Source organism: Rhipicephalus microplus, unplaced genomic scaffold (genome assembly GCF_043290135.1).
Source record: "Rhipicephalus microplus isolate Deutch F79 unplaced genomic scaffold, USDA_Rmic scaffold_12, whole genome shotgun sequence".
In the NCBI taxonomy this organism is placed as follows: domain Eukaryota; kingdom Metazoa; phylum Arthropoda; class Arachnida; order Ixodida; family Ixodidae; genus Rhipicephalus; species Rhipicephalus microplus.
Window position 1 is genome coordinate 25,365,339 of NW_027464585.1, and position 24,788 is coordinate 25,390,126.

General features: G+C 47.2%; 1 protein-coding gene across 1 annotated transcript in view; it reads right to left on the reverse strand.

The window, feature by feature from the left end:
* LOC119167815 (vacuolar protein sorting-associated protein 4B) overlaps positions 1–24,560 on the reverse strand; it is a 50,841-nt gene extending 26,281 nt beyond the window's left edge. Inside the window, exon 1 of the mRNA XM_075882321.1 lies at positions 24,304–24,560. Within this exon, the coding sequence (XP_075738436.1) occupies positions 24,304–24,482 (179 nt within the window). The 5' untranslated portion in view covers positions 24,483–24,560. The remainder of the gene's footprint in view (positions 1–24,303) is intronic.
* Positions 24,561–24,788: the final 228 nt, after the last annotated feature.

A 24,788-nucleotide genomic window follows, 5' to 3' on the forward strand; every position in this document is an offset into this window, starting at 1 on the left:
GGTACGTCGTAACGAGACGTCGGGTGTCGAGGAGGCATGCGCTGAGAGCGTCGGTCATACCGCGACGCGGGAAATCTGGTTGTCATCCTTGACTGTGGGGCTGGGCTGTACTCCACAGTTGCCACGCTCATCGTCGGTCGCCATGGGGTCAAAGGAGGCACATCCATAGCCTCACGTGGCAGACACAATTCGGGTTGGTCAGCTGTCGAACACGACATTTCTCGGTGGGTCAGTTCCTCACGAACAATCTGTTGAATGGTAGAAAAGAGGTCGAGGCCTTGATTCGTGTCCACACTGCCAACAGTTGTAAAGCTAGCCAGCCGACCAAACTTGGGTGCGATTTGACGCATCTTGGGCGTTTCAAACACTCAGCAATGCTGAATGACGTCGGACACAGAACTGAAACTTTCTTTTCTAATTAGAAAATTATACACGCCCTCAGCATCCCTTTGAGCAGATGACCAATTCTGTCCTCTTCCGACATGGTTGCACAGCCTTAACACTTATTCTATGTAAGTGGTGCATGTCTCACCTGGTATTTGTGCGCGTTGCGACAGTGTTCGCTCGTCCCGCTTCTTTCTAGCAACCGAGTCGCCAAAACACGCCCTGAGCTCTCCAACAAAAAGGTCCCACGTCGTGAGTGCGTCCTCCTGGTTCTTGTACAATATTAGTGCGGTTTCGGTCAGATGAACACTACGTTGGCTAGCGTAGCGGCTGCATCCCAACAGTTGGACTTGGCCACACGTTTGTACTTAGTGAGCCAGGTGTAGACATTTTCTTCGGCTTTTCCTCCGAAGGGCGGTGGAACTCGGTAGTACGGAAGCGGACCAGACGGTGCTGTCCTGGGAACACCTGCTTTTTTTTTGGCATGTCGAAGTCACTCACGGCAGATGGTGGGAGACCGGCAAGTCGACCGCTTCGTCGAAGATGTGGCAGGGATCGATCCGTAGTTGAAGCGCTTACCCAGCTCCTCCACCACTCTGTTACGTTTGAAATAGAGCGGTAGAAGTTGAAAGAGGTCGTTTATTAGGTCGTGAGGGGCAGCAAGGAAGCGGCCGACTGGTTAGATGATGATGTTGATGATGATGATCCTTGATACTCTGGCACACACCCACAAAGGGGGATTGGCCAAGAACCGGGTGGCAGGATCTTAAATAAAAGGCTTATGGTTTTTCAAAGACGTGATTTTAGACTGAAAAAAATATATAGAAAGAAAAGCCAAAAATCGAAAAAGAAGTATATCTGAGCAGGGAGCGATGCAGGCTATCAGATGCGATTTGAGACAGAGGTAATGGTGGGTCTAAAACGAATGATGATGATGATGATGACGATGATGTTGATGATGAACCTTCAGCTTTGCTGGAACTCGCAGACAAAGGGGTATCGCCCAAGAACCAGGCGGCAGGATCATTAAGGGTGCAAAGTCAGGCATTCAGGTAGTCTCGTAGCCGTAAATAATAACAATAGACTAACAAGATAATCTTTTTGTTGTCATTATGTACTCACACACAGCAGAGAAAACCTCCCTGTGGCTATAACCTAATGTAATCCCTCCGAAGGATAAAATTACTTCCACGTTTATTTTTAAACCTAGCTTTTCAATTGGTTCGACCAGGTATCTTTTCCTTTGATAAGAATACCGTTGGCATGATAAAAAGAAATGATCTATTGATTCTGATTCCTTCCAAAAGAGACAACTGAGATGCTGTTAGTCCAGCTTTATGTAGGTAGTGATTCGGATGCGGAATTCTGCATCGTAATCTGGTGATTGTAATTTCTAACTGCCGAGCTACACACCAGTGTTTGTTCCAGCAAAATCTTAGATGTACGAAGTCTCTGACTTTATCTAATGATAATTTTCTATTTCTTTGTGCAAACAAGCATTTCTATATCTGAGTGCTGTTACGTAGGCGAAATCATGTAAAATAAGTAATAGTGGTCCGCCTAAAGGTGCTTTGGCTAACGAGTCTGCCATCTCATTTGGATAAATGCCACAGTGGCCAGGTATCCATAGCAAGTAAAATTTTTTCAGGTTTGCTGGTAATAAACTGCTAATCATACTCAATAATGTCAACTTTTTTGCTGTATAGTGCAGTGCATACTGAGAGAGAATCGGTAAGTATGACCGCTTCTGATTCGCTTGCAAGAAGTTTACGCAGCGCTAGAATTATAGCAAATAATTCAGCGATGAATATAGGCGTGTAATCTGGTAATCGAACTGAGAAAGAGCAGACGAGAGAAGTACAGAAGATGTCTACTCCAGCGTTTTCGTTCAATACGAATGCATCCTTCGCAATAATGTTGTTTATGGACAGATGAGACAAGTAACCTTGTAACTGATTATTTAAATATCGAAGGGGCATTTCTTTCACATTAGAGGGGAAAATATCATCACATTTATTTGAAGTTTTGAATTAGGCATCTTTGTTATGGCAATTTGATAAATATTTACATTGAGAGGCTCTAGCAGCGCTTGGACGAACCTAATCTGAGGGGAGTGTAGTCTAGACCAATGTGTTCTAAAAAATGGGGTTGGTTTTTGAATAAAAATGTAAGACGCTTGTCGCAGAGGCGAATTGTACATTTTTAAGTAGTTTGAGCTGTAAGTATTTTAAACCGAGGTAACAAAGGTGGAAGACGCGCTTCCACATACAAAACATTATTTGCCACAAATTCGGGGAGTCCAAGACACAAGCGCAAAGCTTCTCTTTCTAATAATATTAACTGTCTCATCTTGTAAGCCACGCTGCCTGAAAATAATGCGCACACGAATTACATAATAGGCCGCACATACATCTTGTGAATCATTATCAATGAACTCCTACGCAATCCTATTTTTCTGTTTCCCAATTTGCGTAACCACCCCAAGGCACGTGACGCTTTACAACCAACCTCGTCTATATGGCTTTTCCAATTTAGCGTCCTATTATATACGATGCCTAGGTATTTTAGGAAATCGACCTGGGGAATGTGCTCGGTACGATACATCAGGGAATTGTTGACATGATCCTTAAAAGAAAATGACGGAAGCGCACTTTTTTTGACGTTCAATGACATATGGATATTGTCAAGCCATCCTTCTAGCATGTTCATGTAATTCTGTAATGCCTAATAAAATGAGTGCAGATCACTGTTTGTTGCGAAAAAAGCAATATCATGTGCATGCACGTCAATTTGGATATCCTGATGAGTTGGAATGGAACTTAGTAATATGTTGAATAACACCGGGGATAATACTGAGCCCTGAGGTACACCTCGTGTCTGCTTATATTTTTTAGAAGAGCATCCATCCCAGAAGCAATAAAATTATCTGTCTTTCACAAACTCTGTAATCCATACTGTTATATATTTTGGAAAGCGATGGTATTGCATCTGCTGGATTGGGATAGGATATTCCACTTTTTCGTACGCTTTAGCTAAGTCTAGAGTGACTAGTGCACAGTATTCGCAGCGATGCCGAGCCAGCTGTATGCAACTTTCTAAATCCACATGCGCACACCAAATGGAGCATCCCGATCTAAAGCCATTTTGTCTGGGTTCAATATTATATGTTCATTGATATAGTTTTTTATACAGGCATTTAGGACTCTCTCTACAAGCTCGACCAGGTTAATGACAATGAAATAGGCCTTATGTTATTCAGAGCATACTTCATTCCCTGTTTCTTAAGTATCGGAATTATTTTGGAAAGCTTCCAATCTGCCGGAATCCCAGAATTTTTCAGTGAATAATTAACTGTATTACGGATTTCATGTGCGGATATTTCGTATAGCACTTTAATCATTGTAGAGGTCACCCCATCAGGTCCAGGAACAGTGGGTGATAAGCTCATCATCACATCCGCCAGTTCAGCTAAAGATACCTCCTGAAAATCACAATCCACCCTTAATTTCACCATGAAATTTGGCATAACTGTCGTAAACTTCCTTTGCAAGCCTTTGGCAATATTTTCTGGGAAATCAGAGAGTTCGCGAGGAGACATAATGGTGGAATGAATGCTTTCTGCCTGTGGAACCATTTTTCTCGCACGCAAAAACCTGAAAAGCATTTTCCTATTTTTAGACTTACACAGGTAATTAATTTATTCATACCATAGTCTTCTTTTGCTTTGCGCACTAGACGCTTGAAATCGGCGGAGATGAATTTATAATCACTCCCATTTTTGGGGCATTGGTTAATTAACAGCTTTTTCCAAGCCGCTTTTTGCTTTCTATACCCCCTGACACATTCTAGACTCCACCACGGGCTAAAAGATCCCGCTGTGTTCGAGTTTACAGTAAACGTTGAATTTTTTAATAATCGTTTCAACACCGCACATAGACTCATAGCCCTAAGGGCTTCCTGCATTTCCTCGCAAAAATTAACGTAGAATTTAAGTTTTTTTGTAATTTAGCATAATTCACGAATGAGCCAACTTTCCCTGCCGAACTAAACCTCGGGAACTTAATTTCAAAGGTAATGGAAAGATGATCGCTGTAGCACAATCTAATATATTCCACGAGGATATGCTTAAAGTGGAGCTGGAAAATGTTAAATCAATAGCCGATTTAGAGTTACCTCTTACAAATGTAGCAACGTGTGAGTTAAAGCAGGAAAAGTTATTATCAAGCGTCAATTCCCACAAACGTCTTCCGCATACATCAGATATGAAGCCCCAAGACACATAGTGTGAATTGAAATCCCCACGCAGTACTATTTCTTTTCTGCATGAAGGTACCATAATATCGAAGCATATATATATATATATATATATATATATATATATATATATATATATATATATATATATATATATATATATATATATATATATATATATATATATATATATATATATATATATATATATATACATATATATATATATATATATATATATATATATATATATCCTCTTTTTCCTTTCTCGCTTCGGGCGACATGTGTGTTCACCGTGTGCGCTTCCTTGCCCCGTGCATACGCGCACCAATATGCGTGTCTTGTAAAATATGAGTTTATACTACGCTGTTAGCACAATCGCGGCTGTTTCGCTAGCTCCACATATACAAAATCATGTATCACGTGGCGTGAATAGATGACGAAAGTAAACGACACGTCTGAACACGATAATCATGAGATGGAAGTCATTTACGGCATAATTTACGTTTGTCTCGTAACGTTCTGCTTATTTTAAAGGGTGCGTAAACCACCTCAGATACTTTTTTCAAGCATTTAAAGTAAAGGGAAGGCGCTGCGGTCGCTGAGGTGTGCGGACGCGCTCCTATCGGCTCCGTCGTTTTCAAAGTTCTGCAGTGTTTTTTGGACACCAAACATTGACCTTTCATCATCACCGTATTGGCCTGAGCACCAAGAATCCGTGGACACCCAGTTTTTGAGGTGGGCGCCCTTTTTCATCATTTTGGGACGACTTGTCTGCCAGCGGCGAGCAGGCACCGAGCTAAGCTTGGGCGTTCGCGCCAACTGAGCGCAGGTGTTCGCGACAGCTGCGAAACGCACGGTGCGTTCCCGCTATTCGCCGTTGTGTAACCACTTGCGCCATGTCTATGCAAGTAGCGGTAGACGGAGAGGATGTTTCCCCCTAGGGACTCTAATCTTCTTGTTAGACCACGGCTGTCGTTAATCGACGGAAAGTCAAAACCGTACCCGACGCTATGGGCGAGGCACCGAGAGCGAAGCCCGGCGTGGCGACGGTGTCGCAGTCTCGTCGGTTACCCACGCACGTCAAAAAGCAAGTCTTAGCCGCGTCAGGAATGCCACAGCTTCTGAAAGATAATTTGCGGGTGATTGTCCGTCCACGCAATGGCCTCAACATGAGGCATGTTAGCCAAATCAAGTTTACATTCGCCCTCGCCAAGGCGGCGAATCTGGGCGAGGAAGAAATCGCCGAGGACGTAGTTTGTCCCAACGTCATGCAAAACATTGCGGTGGTGAGCACTCCGACGAAGAACGCCAGGGCTTATGCCAGCATATTTAGTGTTGCGTTGGTCAGTGTGGAGTACGAAGCCAATGCATATATGGCTGCCCCGGACGACACTTGCAAAGGGGTCATACGAGGGGTAGACCTCGACATCGGCCCGGTGAAACTTCAGGCGCTGATTGTTCATGACAGGAACCCAACGGCTCTTGAAGCAAAGCGAATTAAAAACTCGAAAACATTGGTGATTTTGTTCGATGAACTCAAAGTTCCCAATTATGTTAATTGCGGTGCGAGCATGTTTCGCTGCACATTGTTCAGAAGGCAGACCGATGTTTGCTACGCTTGTGGCAAGCTCGGACATCACGCTGACGTATGCCCTACGCCAGATGAAATCATATGCAGGGAATGCGGCGAGAAATCCCCATAGGAGGAACACGAGTGCAAGCCGATGTGCAAACTTTGCGGAGGCGCACACGTAACAGCAGACAGAAAATGCAAGCAGCTCATCCAGATCCCGTATGTTGTGCGTCACAGGAGAAAGGAAAGATAGAGGCAAGACTCCAACCTGGGTTTTCATCGAGGCTACGCCGCGGAAGAAGACTTTTTACCACTTCACACGGACAAGCCAGGGGGTGCCAGTGCCACACAGCGCCGTCGCTCCCGATTCAAGGGCAACCGATCACTATCCAGAGGGCGATCAGCCTCCATGGCAAGGTCCCTATCCAGGGCTTCTTCGGTTCGCAACACAACACGAGGGGCTGACAAGGGTCCGGGGGCCACCAAGGCCAAGAAGACGTCACAGCCACAGGTAAAGGGGGATGCTGATTCAGAGCATGTTAGCTTCGAGCTAGTTAGTTCAAAAGGAGAATGCTACTCTCAGAAGCATTGTCGAACAGCTCAAGGCTGAAATAGCAGAAATCAAGGGAGCTATGGTGGTGAATGCCGCTCCTCCATCGTGGCCGAACAGGCCCGTTGAGAATATAAAGGAGTCGCCAATAGCTGAGGTTCCAATGGACACCCATTCAGACGTTAGGCGGGCAAACAGAAATGCTACTACTGAGCATATGAGGAACGAGAAGCTGGATTTTCAGGTGTAAACCACAGATTCTTTGGCGGAGATTAAGGAGACTCTTAAGGAAATAACCGAGGCGATGGCATCTCTTGGTGCTAGGACTTCCAAGCTTGAAGAAGAGCTGAGCAAACTGAGAGCCAAGAAGGGCGTGAAAAAACTGGTTAAGAGTAGGGCTACTTCGTTGGGGGCGACCAATGGTAGCACCCAGGCTGGATCAGCCGACATAACTAATGATGGCTGCGAGCAACAGCATATTGAACTTAACGATCTGGCAAAGGAACTGTTGGGGCTTCTCTCAAAAAAGGGCGGCCTTACAACAGCTCCTAAGATCGAAAGCATCGCGACCGCATATTATCTTATTACGAGAGGTATTAACGGTTACAGTTTCTCTGTCGGGCCACACATCATACGCAAACAAAGAGCCGGAAGGTAGGGTGTCTCCACGCTGGTCTCTAACAAACACACTTTTATCGAGCATGACCTAAAGATGGGTAGGTGCAAAATTGAATACCTTTTTGGAGAGGTTATTTCGAGTGGCGAGCTCAAAAATAGCATATTCATCCTCAACGTGTACAGTTCCCCTAAAGAGGGCAGCATCGCTTAACTTCGTTGTTGGCCAAGGCAGTTTGTGTAGCAGGCAGGGTGAAGGCCCCCATTGTTGTAGCCAGGGACTTTAATGCCCACCATCAGGCTTCTGGTTACCCACACACCCACGCAAAGGCGCGAATCGCTGGCAGGCAGTGGCGGACCTTGGAATCGCATAAACCGATTCCAACTTTCCCACTAGGATTGGCAACTCTGTGTCACAGGATTCGACTCCCGATCTCACATTCGTGAGGTCGGCAGGGGAATTTCCCTGGGCTAACTCGGGAGTAGAATTAGGGAGTGATCACTATATTGTCAGCACAGAGTTACAGGTAGGCAGGAAGCCTCCCAGCGCATTAAAATACATAAACTGAGATCACTTCCGAAAGATCAGGGAGGAAAGAGGGGTGAATAATCAGAGAACTTCCAAGATTGAATGGCTAGTGTCAGAGGGGACGTAGAAGAAACGACCACGTTGATACACACCGAGCTTGAGGTTAATCAGATGAATAGCAGATTAGCACACTTACTAGAGGCCAATGATTCTCTGCTGTCTCAGTGGAAAACGCAGAAGCTCAATTGCAGGCTTAGAAAGAAGCTAGCCGTGCTAAACAATGAAATTATGGCACATTGCCAAGTACTTGAGAGGCAGGAATGGCAGGAGGTGTGTAACATGGTGGATGGACAGATGCGAATAGATGGGAAATGGAACCTACACAAGCACCTGCTCCCTGGAAATAAGACCAAAACCAGCCAGAATCGGGTTGTGGATAGAATTCTACATGCGGAAAGGCAGCACCATGGCGATGACGAAATCGCCACGTGCTCAGCACGGAGGTATCTACCTCTGGCGGGCGACGCTGTATCTCCGGGGCCGGCCTGGTCACGATATGAGGGCAAACCAGCCGTGCGCCTTGATAGGCCGTTCCTGGAGGGGGACGTTCGCGAAACACTACAAAAGCTCAATGGCCGGTCAGCCCCGGGACCCCCTGGCGTAAGTAACAAACTGCTGCGCAATTTAGGCGACAGGTCGATAAAGGTCAGAACGGCAGAGATCAACCATATACGGGAATCGGGTGTCTTTCCAGATGAGTGGAAGGTTGCGTCCGTGATTCTTATTCCCAAGCGTGGGCGCAGCCCCGAGGCTGAGAACCTCCGGCCAATCTCCCTCACGTCTTGCTTGGGCAAGGTGGCGGAGCATGTGCTAAATTATCGGTTCTCTAAGCACATTGAGGACGAGGATCTTTTTCCAAACATGATAGACTTCAGGCCTCACCTCTCTGCGCAGGACGACATGCTACTCATCAAGCATGATATATTAGATAGAGACGCCCGAGACACGAGGGCCACTCTCGGTCTCGATTTGGAAAAGGCCTTCGACAAAGTGTCACATAGGCATATTCTAGACTTGATCTCCCGCCTTGACCTGGGAGAAAAGTTTTACAGATTTGTGCAGTCCTTTCTAGGAGGTAGGAAGGCCACCATCAAATTGGGTGACCTAACATCAAAGGCTTACGATCTCGGGCAACGGGGTATGCCACAAGGGTCGGTTATTTCGCCGCTCTTGTTTAACGTAGCGATGCAGGGCTTGGCAGTCGAGCTTGAGCAAACGGAGAGTATTGGCTCCGCAATCTATGCGGACGACATCGCCCTCTGGTGCTCTGGTGGGTCGGACGGGAGCGTTGAAGAAGCACTGCAAGCGGAAGTGCATTGCGTCGAGAAACATTGCGTCAGATGGGCCTCCGTCTCTCACCTTCTAAATCAGAGCTGCTCCTATATCGTCCCACTAGAAGGGGAGCGAAGCCCAGAGGGTGGAGGCCTCCAAAGGAGACAGATATTAGGGTACGAACTTCATCCGTGTGCGAGATCCCCAGGGTTCGTTCTTTCCGGGTGCTAGCCATGATTATTGAAGCTAACGGTCAGCACGGGCGTACTATAGATAAGCTTACAGGCATGCTAAAAGAGTACTCAGACTCATTGCAAGGATTTCCAATAAAAAGGGGGGCTTAGGGAAGATAATCTACTCAGGCTATTTCACTCGTTCCTTATGAGCCATGTGAATTTTCTCACTCCCATGCACAGATGGCAGAAACATGAGATTAACAAGCTGACCACGCTAATCAGGAAGTTTATTAAGAGAGTCCTTGGACTCCCAATGCACACACGCACAGAAAACCTAGGAAGACTTGGCATACAAAGCACATTGGAAGAAGTGGTTGAAGCTCAGCAGACCCCAAATATTTCCAGACTCTCGTCTACGATGGCTGGAAGGGGAATCCTGACTAAGGTCGGGCGCAGTCCGACGACTATAAAGGGTAGGACCATTCAGCTTTCGGATAGCGTGTGACCGGCTATTACAATCTTCCCTATTCCAAGGAACGTGTATCCAACTTTCAACGCTGGCAGGAGGACGGCTCGCGCTTCCGCGCTTCTGCGGTACGCGCATGAGCATGAAGCAGACTCGTGATTTGTAGACGCTGCCCAGTACGATGGTGACTCCAATAGCCTTGTTGCTAACGTTGTGGGCCTAAAGTGACGTGTATTATCAGCCGCGTCAATCAGCACGTCGTCGGCTTGTGAGGCAGAGCAACTGGCCATTGCACTGGCAATCCTCAGGTCGAACAGAGAAGAGATATTTACGGACTCGAGATCAGCCCCTCGAGCTTTCTCAACTGGGGCTGTTTATGACGAAGTTGCTAGGGCACTTGAGGGTAAGGTGCTGACTCATCACGTCATTACATGGTTCCCGGCGCATGAAGGCGCTGAGGTAGGGTGGTCGGCTAACGTCAATGGGTTGGCCCATGCCCAGGCGCGAGGTCTTGCCGGCCGCGCCGGGCACTGGGAAGCCGGTGTGCCGGGTGGGACCAGCGACGGGATTGGTCCGACTTTTTCGGAAGCTGACCCACTCCGCTTCAGGGACATTCTCTCCACCGTTAACGAGATCACTAGCCACTACCAGATGAGCCGCAGGGCTTTCCCGTTGCCACATCGAATTCTCACAAGGCTCCAGGCCATGACTCTCAGGCTTCTGCAGACAAAGTCGTATCCCACACTCTCCATCTTCAGTAGGCACAAAGAGGTCTCCCCTCTGTGTCCCTACTGTGGGGCGGTTAGCGACATTAAGGACGTGCTCTGGGCGTGCCCCTCTTTGCAGCACCACACAATCCACGGCTTGACGGAGGAAGCCTTCTCTGCTTTCCTCACGAGCCACGACTACTTTGACAAACTCCGGGCTGTCCAGAAGGCCCACGATGTGGCGGTGAGGCTTGGCCTCCCTGTCCCAACGTGGAAGCGGCCCGCAGTCTTGCCCCTATAAAAACGGGATGAAGATTCTTGCGGACCGAATAAAATTAACTATTTATCTATTTATTTAAAGTAAACGCTCGCATCGTGTGCAGAATGCCGTCCTGAACAACGATTCTGCACGTGGAAGCGCTATGAGCCACGGCCTACCACAAACTCCAAGAAAAAAAACATTCGCTCCTCCTTTTCCAGCCTTTCGGGTTCCCCCGTGACTGGTCGAGCAAGAGCCTACGATTTCCGGCAGGCCCCACCGCAGTGGTCTAGTGGCTAAGGTACTCGGCTGCGGGATCGAGCCTCGGCTGCGGCAGCTGCATTTCGGATGGAGGCGGAAATGTTGATTTGGGTGCACGTTAAAGAGCCCCAGGTGGTTGAAATTTCCACAGCCCTCCACTACGGCGTCTCTCATATTCATATGGTGGTTTTGGACGTTAAATCCTACATACCAATCAATCAATCAATCAATCATCAACGGCAGTCTGCAAGCAGCTGCCCTTGTAGCAACCATAACCACCCTGTTGTTTGTCGTGTTGCCTGCGTGCGTGTAACACGTGCCGGGCAGTGTCTGCGTACGGGTCCATCGAATGGGCAATCCTTTGAAGGCGTGCGCACGATGCAGGTCGAATACCGGCAAGATTACGGAAGCCACGGTTCACCAACAAACACGCAATTGACGCAGTCGACGGCCGGAGACACGGCAACCGAAAGTAAACAGTGTTTCAAGCAGTGCGTCGCGATGACGTATGCCACGCAAGATTGGGAGGGGCGCTCGGCGAGAGGGCAAAGCGGCGTGGGAGAGGATACTAGCAGAGGGAAGCGCAGGGGAGAGCGAAAGGTGTGTTCCTAACGGTTTTGATAATCAAACGCGTCTAACTCTGCTATTACTGCACCGTACCGAAAAAAATTCACGGTTCCGCGTTCGTCGTACACTCGTGCGCAATTTCCCCACCCCAACTAAATTTCGACATCTGGGTGGTTTACGGACCTTTTAAAGTGACATGTCAATCTTTCTAATCCGCACTTGGCATATAATCGATTCCCACTGTGCGTGGGATCTGCCATTTTTTTAGGAGAACTCCGTTTCGCAGGAAGAACGATTCTAGTCTTCTCTTGAAAATCTTCCGAGCCGTCACGATGCACCCGTTGAACTCAAGATATTCCGCTAAGCTCAGGACTTCCAGGTCAGCTCCCCGTAGCTCGTGAAACTGTCGGCAGTTATCGTTTCCAAAAAGCAGCCGTCATCCAGGACGTTTGGCGGAGGTAGGGTGACGGAGGCACGAGACGGTCCGTCGGCCTCAGCGTTTTCTTCGAAGCTTATAAATGACCACACTGTCAAACTCTATAACTCTGAGGCTCCATTATTCGAGGCTACCCAAAGGTTCTCTCAGGCTAGCTAGCCAATACAAGCTGTGGTGGTCGCTCACAACTTTCAAAGACCGCCCATAGAAGCATGTGCGAAATATTGGTGTAGCCCAGTTGATGGCAAAACACTCCTTTTCTGTTGCGGAGTAGTTAGCTTCCACCATAGAAAGCGACTGGCTCACATGTTTATTTGCCTACTTATGCTCAGCTGTAGCCTAATCTTGCGTGGACATCATATAGCGCGCTGTTTAAGTTTCGCGTCCATTTCGACGAAAGATGGATTCAACTCAACCACAGCTTCAGTAAAAAAAGGAAGCGCTCTGTTGAGCTTGGGTCGCAATTTGAAGTATCTCGCACAACGAGCCTATATCATAAAGCGGTTGAGGCGCAATCGGCCAACAAATCACGCTCTAGCAAGAATATTCCTTATTCTTTAGCCGGTAATGGATGTTCATGAGTAGTGGCGTTCGACATGGCACCAATGACTGCGATGCAAAGACATACCGCAAACACATCAAGGGCTCTGCGGAGAGCTCGCACTCGAGTGATTCTCACCAAATTGCAGATGCGGCTTCTGACATTGCAAGCATGAGTGACTCGCGCAGTCTGAGTGATGCAAGCAGTTACAGCGATAAAAATCCTGATCATGACGAAACCTACGATTTCAAAGGGACCTCTCTCTCGAACGATTCCGACCAAACTGCAGATGCGGATGGCGAAAATGCAGGCATGAGTGACACAGATTGTAAGCAGGGTGAAGATGAGTTTTACCACATGTCTTTCGACGAGCGCTTGCCAAACTCTGACATAAATTTTAGAGAAGCGATGATTATCTTGATGGCGTTCAGTACTTCTGCGGGACCTAAATGGGTTCTGAAACAATTTATTATGTAACCATGGAACGAATTCCCTGGAAGAGCTTATTGCCTCACAAATACAACACCACGAAAAATTTAGGAATCTGTCAAGTACGAGTGTAACTTTAGAGTTTTGTCCCACACTTCAATTGTATTCTCTCTTTCTCTTCCCTAGGAAACCGGTGAAAGCTAAGAAGGGATGGAGGGCAGGGGCAAAAAAATACGTCACGCACGCCTCGTGACTTTGAGCAATTTTTTTTTCTTTTTTTTAGTATGGGCGGCGTTTTCAGTGTGATCACGCGCGCACACGCGGACAGGTCATGGACTCCCGCGACGACCTCTGTAACGACCAAGCGCGCCAGGCTAAAATTCGCCAATGACTTAAAGATGGCCTTCTACGACTAGTTTTTGAACGTCTCTATCACAAGTCGAGAGAAGAAAAAGCAATTTTTATCTTACTTCAATAATATATTGGGAATTTCAGGCCACGTGCTGCTCTGGAACATTTGACTTGCGTTTATTCGGGAGCCTCTACCACCAATCGGCAGCGTTTTCTGACCATGCTCAGAAAGTGTTGCAGGGTCCCTTCAACTGAACTAACATAGAAAAACTGGTGGGGGTGAGAAACATTTTTTTTTGGAAAAGCAAATTTTGTGAACTCCAAAGCCCCTGCCCCCCAAAAAATAAACAAAACACATCCACAAAGTCAGTGATGACGGGTGGTGCGAAGCGTCCGTCCGCTCAACCGTCCATTTCTGTGACCATCCATCCGTCCGTACATTCGTTCGTCCGTCCGACCATTCGCTCGTCTGTCTGTCCATGCTTCCGTCCATCTGTATCTCCGCCCGTCCGCGCGTCCATTCGTTTGTGTGTCTGTCCATCGGTTAGTCCATTTTTGAGTCTGGCCATGCGTCCGCCCTTCCATTCGTTAGATTACTGATTGCTTTATTTGATTCGTCACAGTAGAGTGTAACAGGAGGTGGAGGGAAAAGACGTAATAACGGCTTGAGAGTTATTCACCCTCTCATGTCCATCCGATAGTTCGCCCACCTGTTCGTCCGTATGCCTGCCTGTGCATCCGTCCGTGTGTTCTTCAGTCAACCTATCTGTCAGTCCGTGCGTTTGTTCGTCTGTCCCTCACTTCGCGCGTTCGCCATTCTGTCTGTCCTTTCGTCTATCCGTGCGTCCGTCCAACTGGTGAACACTACAAGTACCACCATCTCGCATCTTTTCTTAATATACTCATCATCAACAAGTACCGCCATTTAGCGGGCATCCCAAAAGCAGTCCACGGCGTAAGGAGCCTCACACCTAAAGCATAAAAATTTGCAGATCTCAGGTGCAGTGGGAATCTATGATATGCGAAGCACAAATCAGAAATGTTGATATGTCACTTGAAAGTCGGCACAACGTTATGAGGTGGAGGTAAATGAGGCCATACATGACTTCCTTGTCATGATTATCATGTTTGGATTTGTCTTTTACAATCGCCATCTATTCACGTCACGTGATACCAAATTCAGTATATGTAGAGCTAGCGAAACGGCCGCGAGCATGCTATGAGCGTGGCATGTTGTCATGTTCTTACATGACGCGCGTGTCAGGATTATCAAGTTTGCACCAAACGTATTTTTCGTCATACATTGACGTCTTGTAACAGCAAATTCAGTATATGTGGAGCTAGCGAAACAGCCGCGAGCGTATCATGAAGAGCCGAATATACTCCAATGTAGCGTTGACGCGCGCGAACGCTGGGCACAGTGATGCTACGTTAGCAAAACGGGACCACTCTACAATCTGACGCCAGGGGCGACCAGCATCCGTCGGCGCGGCGCGACCACAACCGGCATGACATGCGACATGCTGCATTTCGCGCCGATGCGTTACCCAGACAACACTTAGTCTCCCTCTTTTCGTGATGAAGGGACGCTGGACGCGCTGAAACGCACTTGCGTCAAAGCAACGCAGTGCGGCGCGCGCCAGCGAGTTGATGGCAGGACCGCCGCCTGGCGTGGCAAGGACGGCGTGCCGTCACGAAATGAACGACAGCGAGCACACGCACCGCGCCACATCGAAATGTGTTGGTGCCTTGACTGTGGCATGTAGTCATGTTCTCACATGACACGCATCTCGTGGTTATCTTGTTTGCACCAGTCACGTACCTTCATGATCCATTGGCGTCAAGGAATATCAAATTTGGCATATGTAGAGCTAGCGAAGCGGCCGCGAGCGCATCATCAGTGTGGCACGTAGTCATGTTGTTACATGACATGCATCTCATGTCTATCATGTATGCACCAGTCACATGCCGTCGTCATCCATTCACGTGCTGTAATACCAAATTCGGTATATGTGACATTAGCGAAACAGCCGCGAACGCATCATGAGCTTTGCATGTATTCATGTTGTTTCATGGCACGCATGTAATAACTTTCACGTTAGGGTGTGTGTGTTCGCTATACAATCATGCCTTACCTTACTGGTTTTGCAACATGTCATGTGAACAATAGCACCGCAAAAGCAGCAGGACCAAGAAATGTTAATCATTACAATCATGACATACATATCATGATTTTCATGTATGGCTAGCCAGATATGTTCTTCATACCGTCATGTTGTGCCACACAAAGTTTGGCATTGATATTATCGAAACGCCCAGGAGAGCTAAAAGTCGTAGACAGATAGATAGATAGATAGATAGATAGATAGATAGATAGATAGATAGATAGATAGATAGATAGATAGATAGATAGATAGATAGATAGATAGATAGATAGATAGATAGATAGATAAACACGCTCAATATCGCCGGAGTTCGCTAAGAAACGCTATGCATTTAAAACAACGCACACGTTAGACCGCTTGGCTACTTTCTTCAAGTTATGGGAAATTGTGTGCTTATACGGAATCACTGCTGCATTATAATGTGAACACTCTAAATTTTTCTCCAGCTTTTTTAAATGCGAAACATTTCTTAGCAAACTTCGGCTACTTTGTGCGTATCTATCTGTCTATCTATCTATCTATCTATCTATCTATCTATCTATCTATCTATCTATCTATCTATCTATCTATCTAGCCGCTTACGTTCGGGTGATCTCGTCAACCCCTTAACTTGGCGTGAATCAAAATTAGCATGCGAGGGTAAGATGGTTTGATGAATATGACACGCCGGTCCAAGAAATGACTGATGTCCCAATCCCGTCGCGTCCGTCGTCAAACACTTCCCAACAGACAGTGGCACTTTTCCACGGGCGGGTATGTGCCGCTGGAATGCAGGTATGTGCAACAGGTGATTGACACTTAGTATCTTCCCAGGAACAACGAGAACACACATGGGCAATTTTAACGCACTAGCGTTAAGAAATACCTGACATTGGTAGCGTCGACACGACTAGTGCAAAGAATAAATGTCAGGGTCCCAGCTCGAATTGAATCCAAGCATTCTGCGTGGCAATGAAGCACTTAATCACATATCAACGCCAGGTCTCCGAAGTACTTCTCAAATAGTTCGTGAAACATCAATGGTGGTTGTAGTGCTGCCTACCCAACTTTATAAACTTTACATATGTACTCATTGATACAGTCATCACGTCGGTTAACGTCAATTGTGGTTAGTTGCCATGCGCTAAAATTGATTTAAGTAGCAGTGTCTTGGGCCTGCATCCTCCCGAAGATGAGTGCTTCATATCAACTTCATATATTGCTAACAAGCATGTTTCATTTGGCATCATTGCGCAGATGCAAAGAACTGGTTATATATACATCTGAAACTATTCAACATATGTCGGTGCGTGCAATATTTGTACACATTGCTACGCTAACGCGACAGAAAGGACGAAGAGAAGGCGAGAAAGAAGAGCACGTGTTTTGCAATGGAATATGTGCCGGGCGGCAGCCATTAAGCCCCTTTCCATCAGCCCCTCTTCAAATAAACATCTTTTATCGTAAGAGTTTGTTGAGAGGTGCTGGGTACGACACAGAGCTCAAACGACGACGCACCGACTGCAGAGACGCAAAACATGGTGATTCACATAAGTAGACGAATTGCCGGTCTGCCGCCAGAGATGGATTCCGAAACGGACAAAGAGTAAATGGCACCCGTTTCCGATTTCCCGACACCAGCCGCCTTCAGTCACTCATGGTAACCTTACAGAAAGCCACGAACTTTCAAAGGAAAAGCTGGCGAGGATATCGACGCATGGCTGAACTTCTATCACTTAGCAAGTGGGTTCGATCGTTGGAATGCCACCGGTAAGCTCACCAATGTCGGCCTCTTCTTTAAGAGAACCGTGTTTGTGTGGTATAAGATCTTGACAACATGGCAGCATTTCGTCGACGAGATTAGAAAATGCTTCGAAGATCGAGAGGCCAAAAAAAAGCAGCCCGACCAAACACTGATGCAGCGTGCTCAGGTTCCTGGGGAAACCTGCAACGTACGCTGAGGAAGTGCTCAAGTTGTGCAAGGTCTTGGACCCTCGAATGACCGAAGAGGACAAAGTGGGTCTCCTTATGAAAGAAATTGCAGAGGTCGTCTGCCAGTATCTCATCGCGAAGGACAGTCTGGAGTCCGTGAGTAACGTCATCCTGCAGTGCTGCACATTTGAAACCTTAATAGCTCGGCGCATCGCACCAACGTTCGGCCGCTTGGCCAACGTAACGACTGTTACCAGCGTCGACGTCGTTCCAGCCCCATCTGACTTCGCGTCAATTATCGGCCAAGTGGTGCGGAAAGAGCTCGACCCACGCGAAGCGGCGTCTGTTCCGCCTCCTCGGGTTCGGGAGCCTCTGCCTCCGTGCGGTCCAGCTGTGACGTTCATCAACGCTGCTTCCGTTGATGCATACAACTTCGCCCCTCGTCAAATGATATCAAGCCCTGCAATGAACGCCCATCTCGGTTACGAGGTCCACAATGGCTTCGTACGTGGCCTAACTGCAGTCTCTCAACCGTAAGACAGCCGCGCCCTTTATCTTCCCGCTGGCAATTGCGGCATGTCTCGTGAACGCCCACCGTCTGCTTCCAATGTGACGTCCTTGGCAACATCATCAAATTTAGTCCTCAGCACCATCGCAAGTCTTCACCATCAACGGACTGACCACGCACTTTCTATCGGCACAACAATTACCATAGTGACAGAGCCAACTGGCCTCCCAGCCCTAATAGCAGGACGCCCTATCGGCCGAATTACCGCAGTGTATTGCCAGCTTCCGTGCATGACTCCCTTGCTGGATTTCGTGCCAACCGGTTGTGCCTCCCCCCCCCCCCCCGATCTCCGACGACAGTGCAGCTCTGGCCAACTGGGCTCCTGATGCCGACAAGAGCTCTCGCTGAAGTGTGCCCCATCTTCGGACTCCTGCGACCGTGTCCAGCTTTCTTATCTCCTCTTTACTTCCGTCGCCCGCTATTCGTGGCCTCGCGCTTTCTTTCCTCTCTCTATAAATACCTTTTAATCCTACCCTTTCAATCCCTCCTTACCCCTTCCTAGCAAGCTACTGTTGAGGTGTTGCACTCTGATGCAGACAGTTACGGGGCTCACTTTTCTCTTCTTTTCCCTTTAATAATCACATAAGAAAGCTTCCGTGTGGAATTTCCCGCCGCCGCATGCACTAAAATACAGGCCTGCATCTCCCCGGCGATGTCTAAAGTCCCCACCGCCGGAAACTAGGCAGCGCGACCAATGGAGGTGAGATCGCCAGTCATCTCCAGCCACATATTGCTATGTCTCTACCAGTCACCATGCATCTTAACAAGAGTATTGTTTTAGTGGACAATGTTGCTACTTCAGCTGTATAGTAGACACGGGAGCGAGTGTATCTGTCTTCAGTCGGGATTTCAAAACCAAACTCGGTCGCAATGTTTCGCTGGGACAACGCTCACATAATTTGTGCCGTAAGTGGACAACGGCTCCGACCCCTTGGTGTGCGCCCCGTGAACGTTTATTTCTCTGACAAGTTATATCAAGCCAAATTTGCAGTTTTTGCTCGATCTTCATATGATGTATATCTTGGCCTCGACTTTCTACACCAGTGTGGTGCCACGCTTGACTGTGGGACCAGCGAGCTTCCCGTGCCCCCTCTTGCTGAATTAACTTCTACCTGTTCGCGCGCCCTCACTGTCCTTGAACATGTTGTCCTCCCGGCACATTCTGTATTCAGAATTAGAGTAGCTGCTGATAGTGTTGACATTGTTGCACTTGCTGCTAATGCTGAGCCCGCGTCTTTGGTCATAACGAAGAAAAGTGTGTTCGTACTTTTAGGCGTCATCTCTTTGGCCCGCAGAACAACCACAATGTGGGTGTCAAATAAACCTGGCGAGTCTGTTGTGCTACCCAGGGGTATGAGGCTTGCATCATTTGAAGCAGATACCGATACTGTTATAGAAGCTTTAAATAATGACACATCGCAAGAAGCCCAATCAACTGATATTAGTCCTGGTGTCCCTCAAGATTCCCCCTTTTCATGAATATGGTTAACAAGCCACTGACCTCCGAGAAGCATGAAGTGCTGGTCCAAGTCCTAAAAAACCACGCATCACTGTTTTATTTCATCTAGGAAGTTAAGGGAGTTCGCATTCTCCGCACATGTGTTCGTCACGGGGTTGACACCGTATAAGCGCATCCAATAAGGCAGAAGTCTTACGGCATGTACGTGTCGGAGCGTAAGGTTATCACTGACCAGTTGGATGACATACTGGCCAAGGGCGTCTTTCAAGATTCTTCTAGTCCTTGAGCTGCGCCGGTAATCTTTGTGAAAAAGCAAGACGAATCCTGGAGGTTTTGCGTTGGCAATACCGTCGCCGGAATTCCGTGATGGAAAAAAATGGCAGATCCCACGTACTGTTGGAATATATGCGAAGCACGTATCAGAAAGGTTTATATGTCACTTTATTATCAGCAGAACGTTACTAGGTGGAGGTAAAGGATGCCGTACATGGCTTTAGTAGTCATGTTCTCATATGACACGCCTATTATGTTTATATGTTTGCACCAGTATCATACCTTCGTCATCCACTCTCGTCCCGTAATAATTAATTTGGCATATGTGACGCGAGCGAAACAGCTGTGAGCGCAGCATGAGCGTGGCATGTAGTCTTGTTGTTACATGACACGCATGTCACGATTTTCATGTTAGGATCTGTCACTTGTGTTCGCCATGCAATCATGTCATACCGTACCAGTTTTGCAACATGCCATGTGAACGAAACTACGGCAAGAGCTGCAGGACCATAAAATGTAAATTTTGACATTTATTACATATATATCACTATTTTCATGTTATGACTAATCAAGTATGTTCTTCATAAAGTCATGTTATGTCATACCGAGTTTGGTATCGATACCATTATCGAAACGACCAGGAGAGCTAAAAGTCGTAGGCGGCTAGGTAGAAAAATAGATCGATAGATAGGTAGATAGATAAATAGATAGATAGATAGATAGATAGATAGATAGATAGATAGATAGATAGATAGATAGATAGATAGATAGATAGATAGATAGATAGATAGATAGATAGATAGATAGATAGATAGATAGATAGATAGATAGATAGATAGATAGATAGATAGATAGATAGATAGATAGATAGATAGATAGATAGATAGATAGATAGATAGATAGATAGATAGATAGATAGATAGATAGATAGATAGATAGATCTAACGGTTTAGTGACGCCAAGCTGTTCGTTTAGCAAGGCCGAACAGAATTACACCTTAACGGAGCAATAGTGTCTCGCCCTCACTGTGTTGGTTAGTTGGTCCCCATGAACCATCTGTTCGCCTTGCTCAGTAGGCGTTAGGCTTGAAGAATTTGATTTTGCCATCAGTTACAAGAATGGCCACCAGCATGCTGACGCCAACTTTCTTTCACGGCTCTCGCTACCCGACAATTTCGATGAATTCCTAGCCTCCATTGACAATACACGTTTTCCTGATCTCGTCACCCCCAGGAAAAAAAAAACAGCTTGACGACTTCACCCTTGATGCCCCTTTTGACTCAGCTGCTCAGCCGACAAACAACAATGGTTTTGTTGTGCAAAATGACCTGCTCTAATAAATAGATTACGCGACTGATGGCTCATGCTTACTATTAGTTGTCCCCCAAAAGTTGCGACGAGACATGCTCCATGCTATGCACGATGATGGGACCGCCGGACACATGGAGTTAGTATGAGGCAACAATTAACGGCATGTTGTGTGTAACACAGATAATGCAGCTGCTGCAGAGCATGGTGTTCCCGACCCGTCAACTCACGAGGCCGATCGGTTTCCGTGAAGGCGAGCGCGGAAGACTCACGCACGGAAAAGAAAGGAGACTCCTTCGTTCACAACGTTCACGAGCGAAACTATCAAGGACATCCCCGTCTAAGACTAGAAGGGTAAAGCTTACTCAGAAGGGCGTCTTGCAAGATGTAGGCAAAGCGCCACCGTCTGAGTTCATTCGTGGCACGCATCTGTGCCATTGAGAATGACGCAGGGACGCAACCGCTGGGCTGACCGAGACATGGTTGAGGCGCGGAGACGAGCTTATCCTCCCCCGCTATACGTCATTACCGAGAGTTGTTAGGGTGGCGGGGAGCCTCGCTGTCGCGTGCACAGCTGGTCAACGCACAGGGCCTGACGGAGTACTCTCCGCGCTGAAGGCAGCTTCTACGAAGCGGTGTTTATTGAGAAGCTGATGTAGCTCGGGCGTGAAAACTACGCGGATATCGGCCGATACACTGCCTGGCATGGAAGAAAGTGTGACACGCGGAGAGCCTATTCCTTCACGTGCTGTATTTGGTAACGTGGTTTTTACCAATGCACTGCCTGTTATGAAAGTCGTTCTGCGATTGGTTGGGATGATGTGAGCCCCAACGTGTGATTGGCTTGTGTGAAGACCCTTTGTTAAACCGAGGGTTGATAACAGGGTGTTTTAATGTGAAATGGGGAGCGGAGGTTTCGGCTTGCACTCGGCAGACGCCTGGGTGCTGCAATAAAGCGTCTCTTCACCCGAATACGGCTCCTCCTTCGCACTGCCACCGAGCACTCAAGTCATCGAGGGGACCCATTCCGAAACTAAAACCCCTTACCTCCTTAGCTAGTGTAGAAGCTAGTAGAGGAGAAGGAAATTAACTCATGGGTTTAGCCAAAACGTCTCACCGCATTCAAGGTAGATTCTGCTGGCCTAGAATGAGAAAGACTATAAAAAAGTATCTGCCCACTTGTGAGAAATCTCAACAATTCAGGCGCCGGAACAGTGCCCCGGTAAGGCTCTTTCCCCTTATGACACCACCGTCTTCACATTTCAAAATGATGGGAGTGGATCTTGTCGGCCTTTTCCCACGCTCATCAAACAACAATCGTTGTTTCAGCGTTTGTGTTGACCACCTGTCGCGTTATGCGGAGACCACCGCAATGTCAACATCCATGGCAATCAATGTTTTAAGTTTCCTTCTGTCGACAGTCATGCTTCGCCACGGACAACCTCGCTTTATTGTGAGTGATCGTGGACGCCAGTTCGTTGCCAACGTGGTCAAAGAGCTCTTGCATCTCTGTGATTGTTAATTTTACCACGCGACGCCTCATCATCCGCAGACAAACGGTCTCGTCGAGCGCACGAAGAGAACGCTCACCAATATGAGTTCTATGTACGCCAATTCAAGGCAAAGAAATTAGGAGGAAATCCTCTCTTTTATTACGTACGCCTACAACTCGGCCAGGCATGAAGCCACTGAATACGGCCCCTTTTACCTCCTTGACATTCGACCACCCCGATTCTTCCTTGACACCATTCTTCTATTTCATACTCATGCGGACCTTTTTATAGCCCAGACTTTGCCGCACAGAGGAAGCACGGCGTGTAGCTCGACTTGATACATTGGGATCCCAGGACCGTTCCAAGATCACCTATGGCTCACGGCACAAACACGTGTCTTGCGATAAAAGCGACATGATTTGGCTCTAGAGCCTGTTTTGCAAGCTTGGCCTGTGGCAAAATTTTCTGGCCTGTGTGTGTGCGTTTCTTCTCTAAAAGTTCTGACTTTTTTTTTGCGCTGATAGATCTGTCTAATAGATCGTGAACCAACTCTCCCAAGCAGCAGTTTGACTGTTACACCGGCCCCTTGGTCATCGTCAATCGCCTCCGTGACTTGACGTACTCGATAGCCCGTCTCTCAAATCATGGCTACCGTTCTCGGCAGACGTAACTTAATCACTCCATGCGTCTAAAGCGCTGTCACCTACGCGACCCCACGTTCATGCAGCCGTTACTCGCCCAGCGGGCTTCGTCTGTGGAGGGAGGAGCGCTGCGCTAGCGCGACAGGAAGGACAAAGAGAAGGGGAGGAAGAAGAGTGCGTGTCTTGCAAGCGGATCGGTGCCATGCGGCAGCCATTCAGCACCTTTCCATCAGGCCATCTTCAAATAAAAATCTTTCATTGTAACAAAGTATTTACCATCATTTCATGACGTTTCACTCAATAAAAAAATGCAACATGGTCAACTTCCCTCCGCATGCTTCGCATAACGTCAATTCCCAGATACGTGGTATCTGACTAATTATGAAATGGAAGCGCACAACGTTGAAGCAGACGGAAAGACAGGGACAAGCGCTAACAGGGTAGCGCTTGTCCCTGTCTTTCCGTCTGCTTCAACGTTGTGCGCTTCCATTTCATAATTAGTCATGTATCACCAACTCGCCCAATCAACCATTTTGACGTGGTATCTGCCACTTTTTTTTTACAATTGTATCGTCTTTCTTTCTTTCTCTCTTTCTTTCTTCCTTTCCTTCTTTCTTTCTTTTTCCTTCTTTCTGTCTTATATGTACCGCGGTATTTCGAGCTAAGTTCATGGATGACCCGCTCGCGCGAGCTAGAACACTTCAGAACTTAACCCGAGTCCACACTATGTGCCATATTGCAGGTAGTGCTTTTTTCAACCTGCAGAACAAACCCACCATAACTATTCTTAGGGCGAGTTAGTTCAGCCTCCAACAGTGATATTTTCCTACAGGTACGATTCAACGAATGAGTGTTTACGACGGCCTATCCACTCGTAAGAACGAGAGCATAGTCATTTTCATATTACATCTTAACACCAACAGGAAAGACAGAAACCCACAAGCACGACGCTCAGGCAGCACTGTGTCCACGTCGCGCCGCTGTGCTTCTGTACTTTTTATGTGTTACAAGTGCCAAGATGCCCTTTCACATTTCACGCACAGTTGGCTCACCTGAGTGTCTCGAGCTTGGCAGCGTACGTGCGGATGCGACAGAGGATGATCTCCAGGGCACTCTCGAGATGCACGGCTGCCTGAGTGTAATGTGCCACCGCTGCCATGTGGTCGCGTGACACAAGCTCAAGGTATACGGCTTGTTCGGCATATTTGCGAGCTCGGCTGAGGTGGTTCATCTTGCCTACTTCGGCCAATTTAACAGCGCTGCTTGAACGTTACAATTTGAGAATGATGATGATGATGATGTTGGCTTCAAGTATAGCTCATACCCTGTCAAAGGAATCGGCCGAGAATTGATCACTTGAGTTATTAATACATCTTAATGAAATAAATTACGTATGTAAAGCGAAAACAGTGCAACAACTTTTTTCTTCTTCCCATTTTGACTAGGCTGTATGGCGATTATTTTAACTAAAAATCATGGGAATAAAATATTATAATATTAATAAATAACCTTTTTATGGGAAACTGTTGCTGCACTA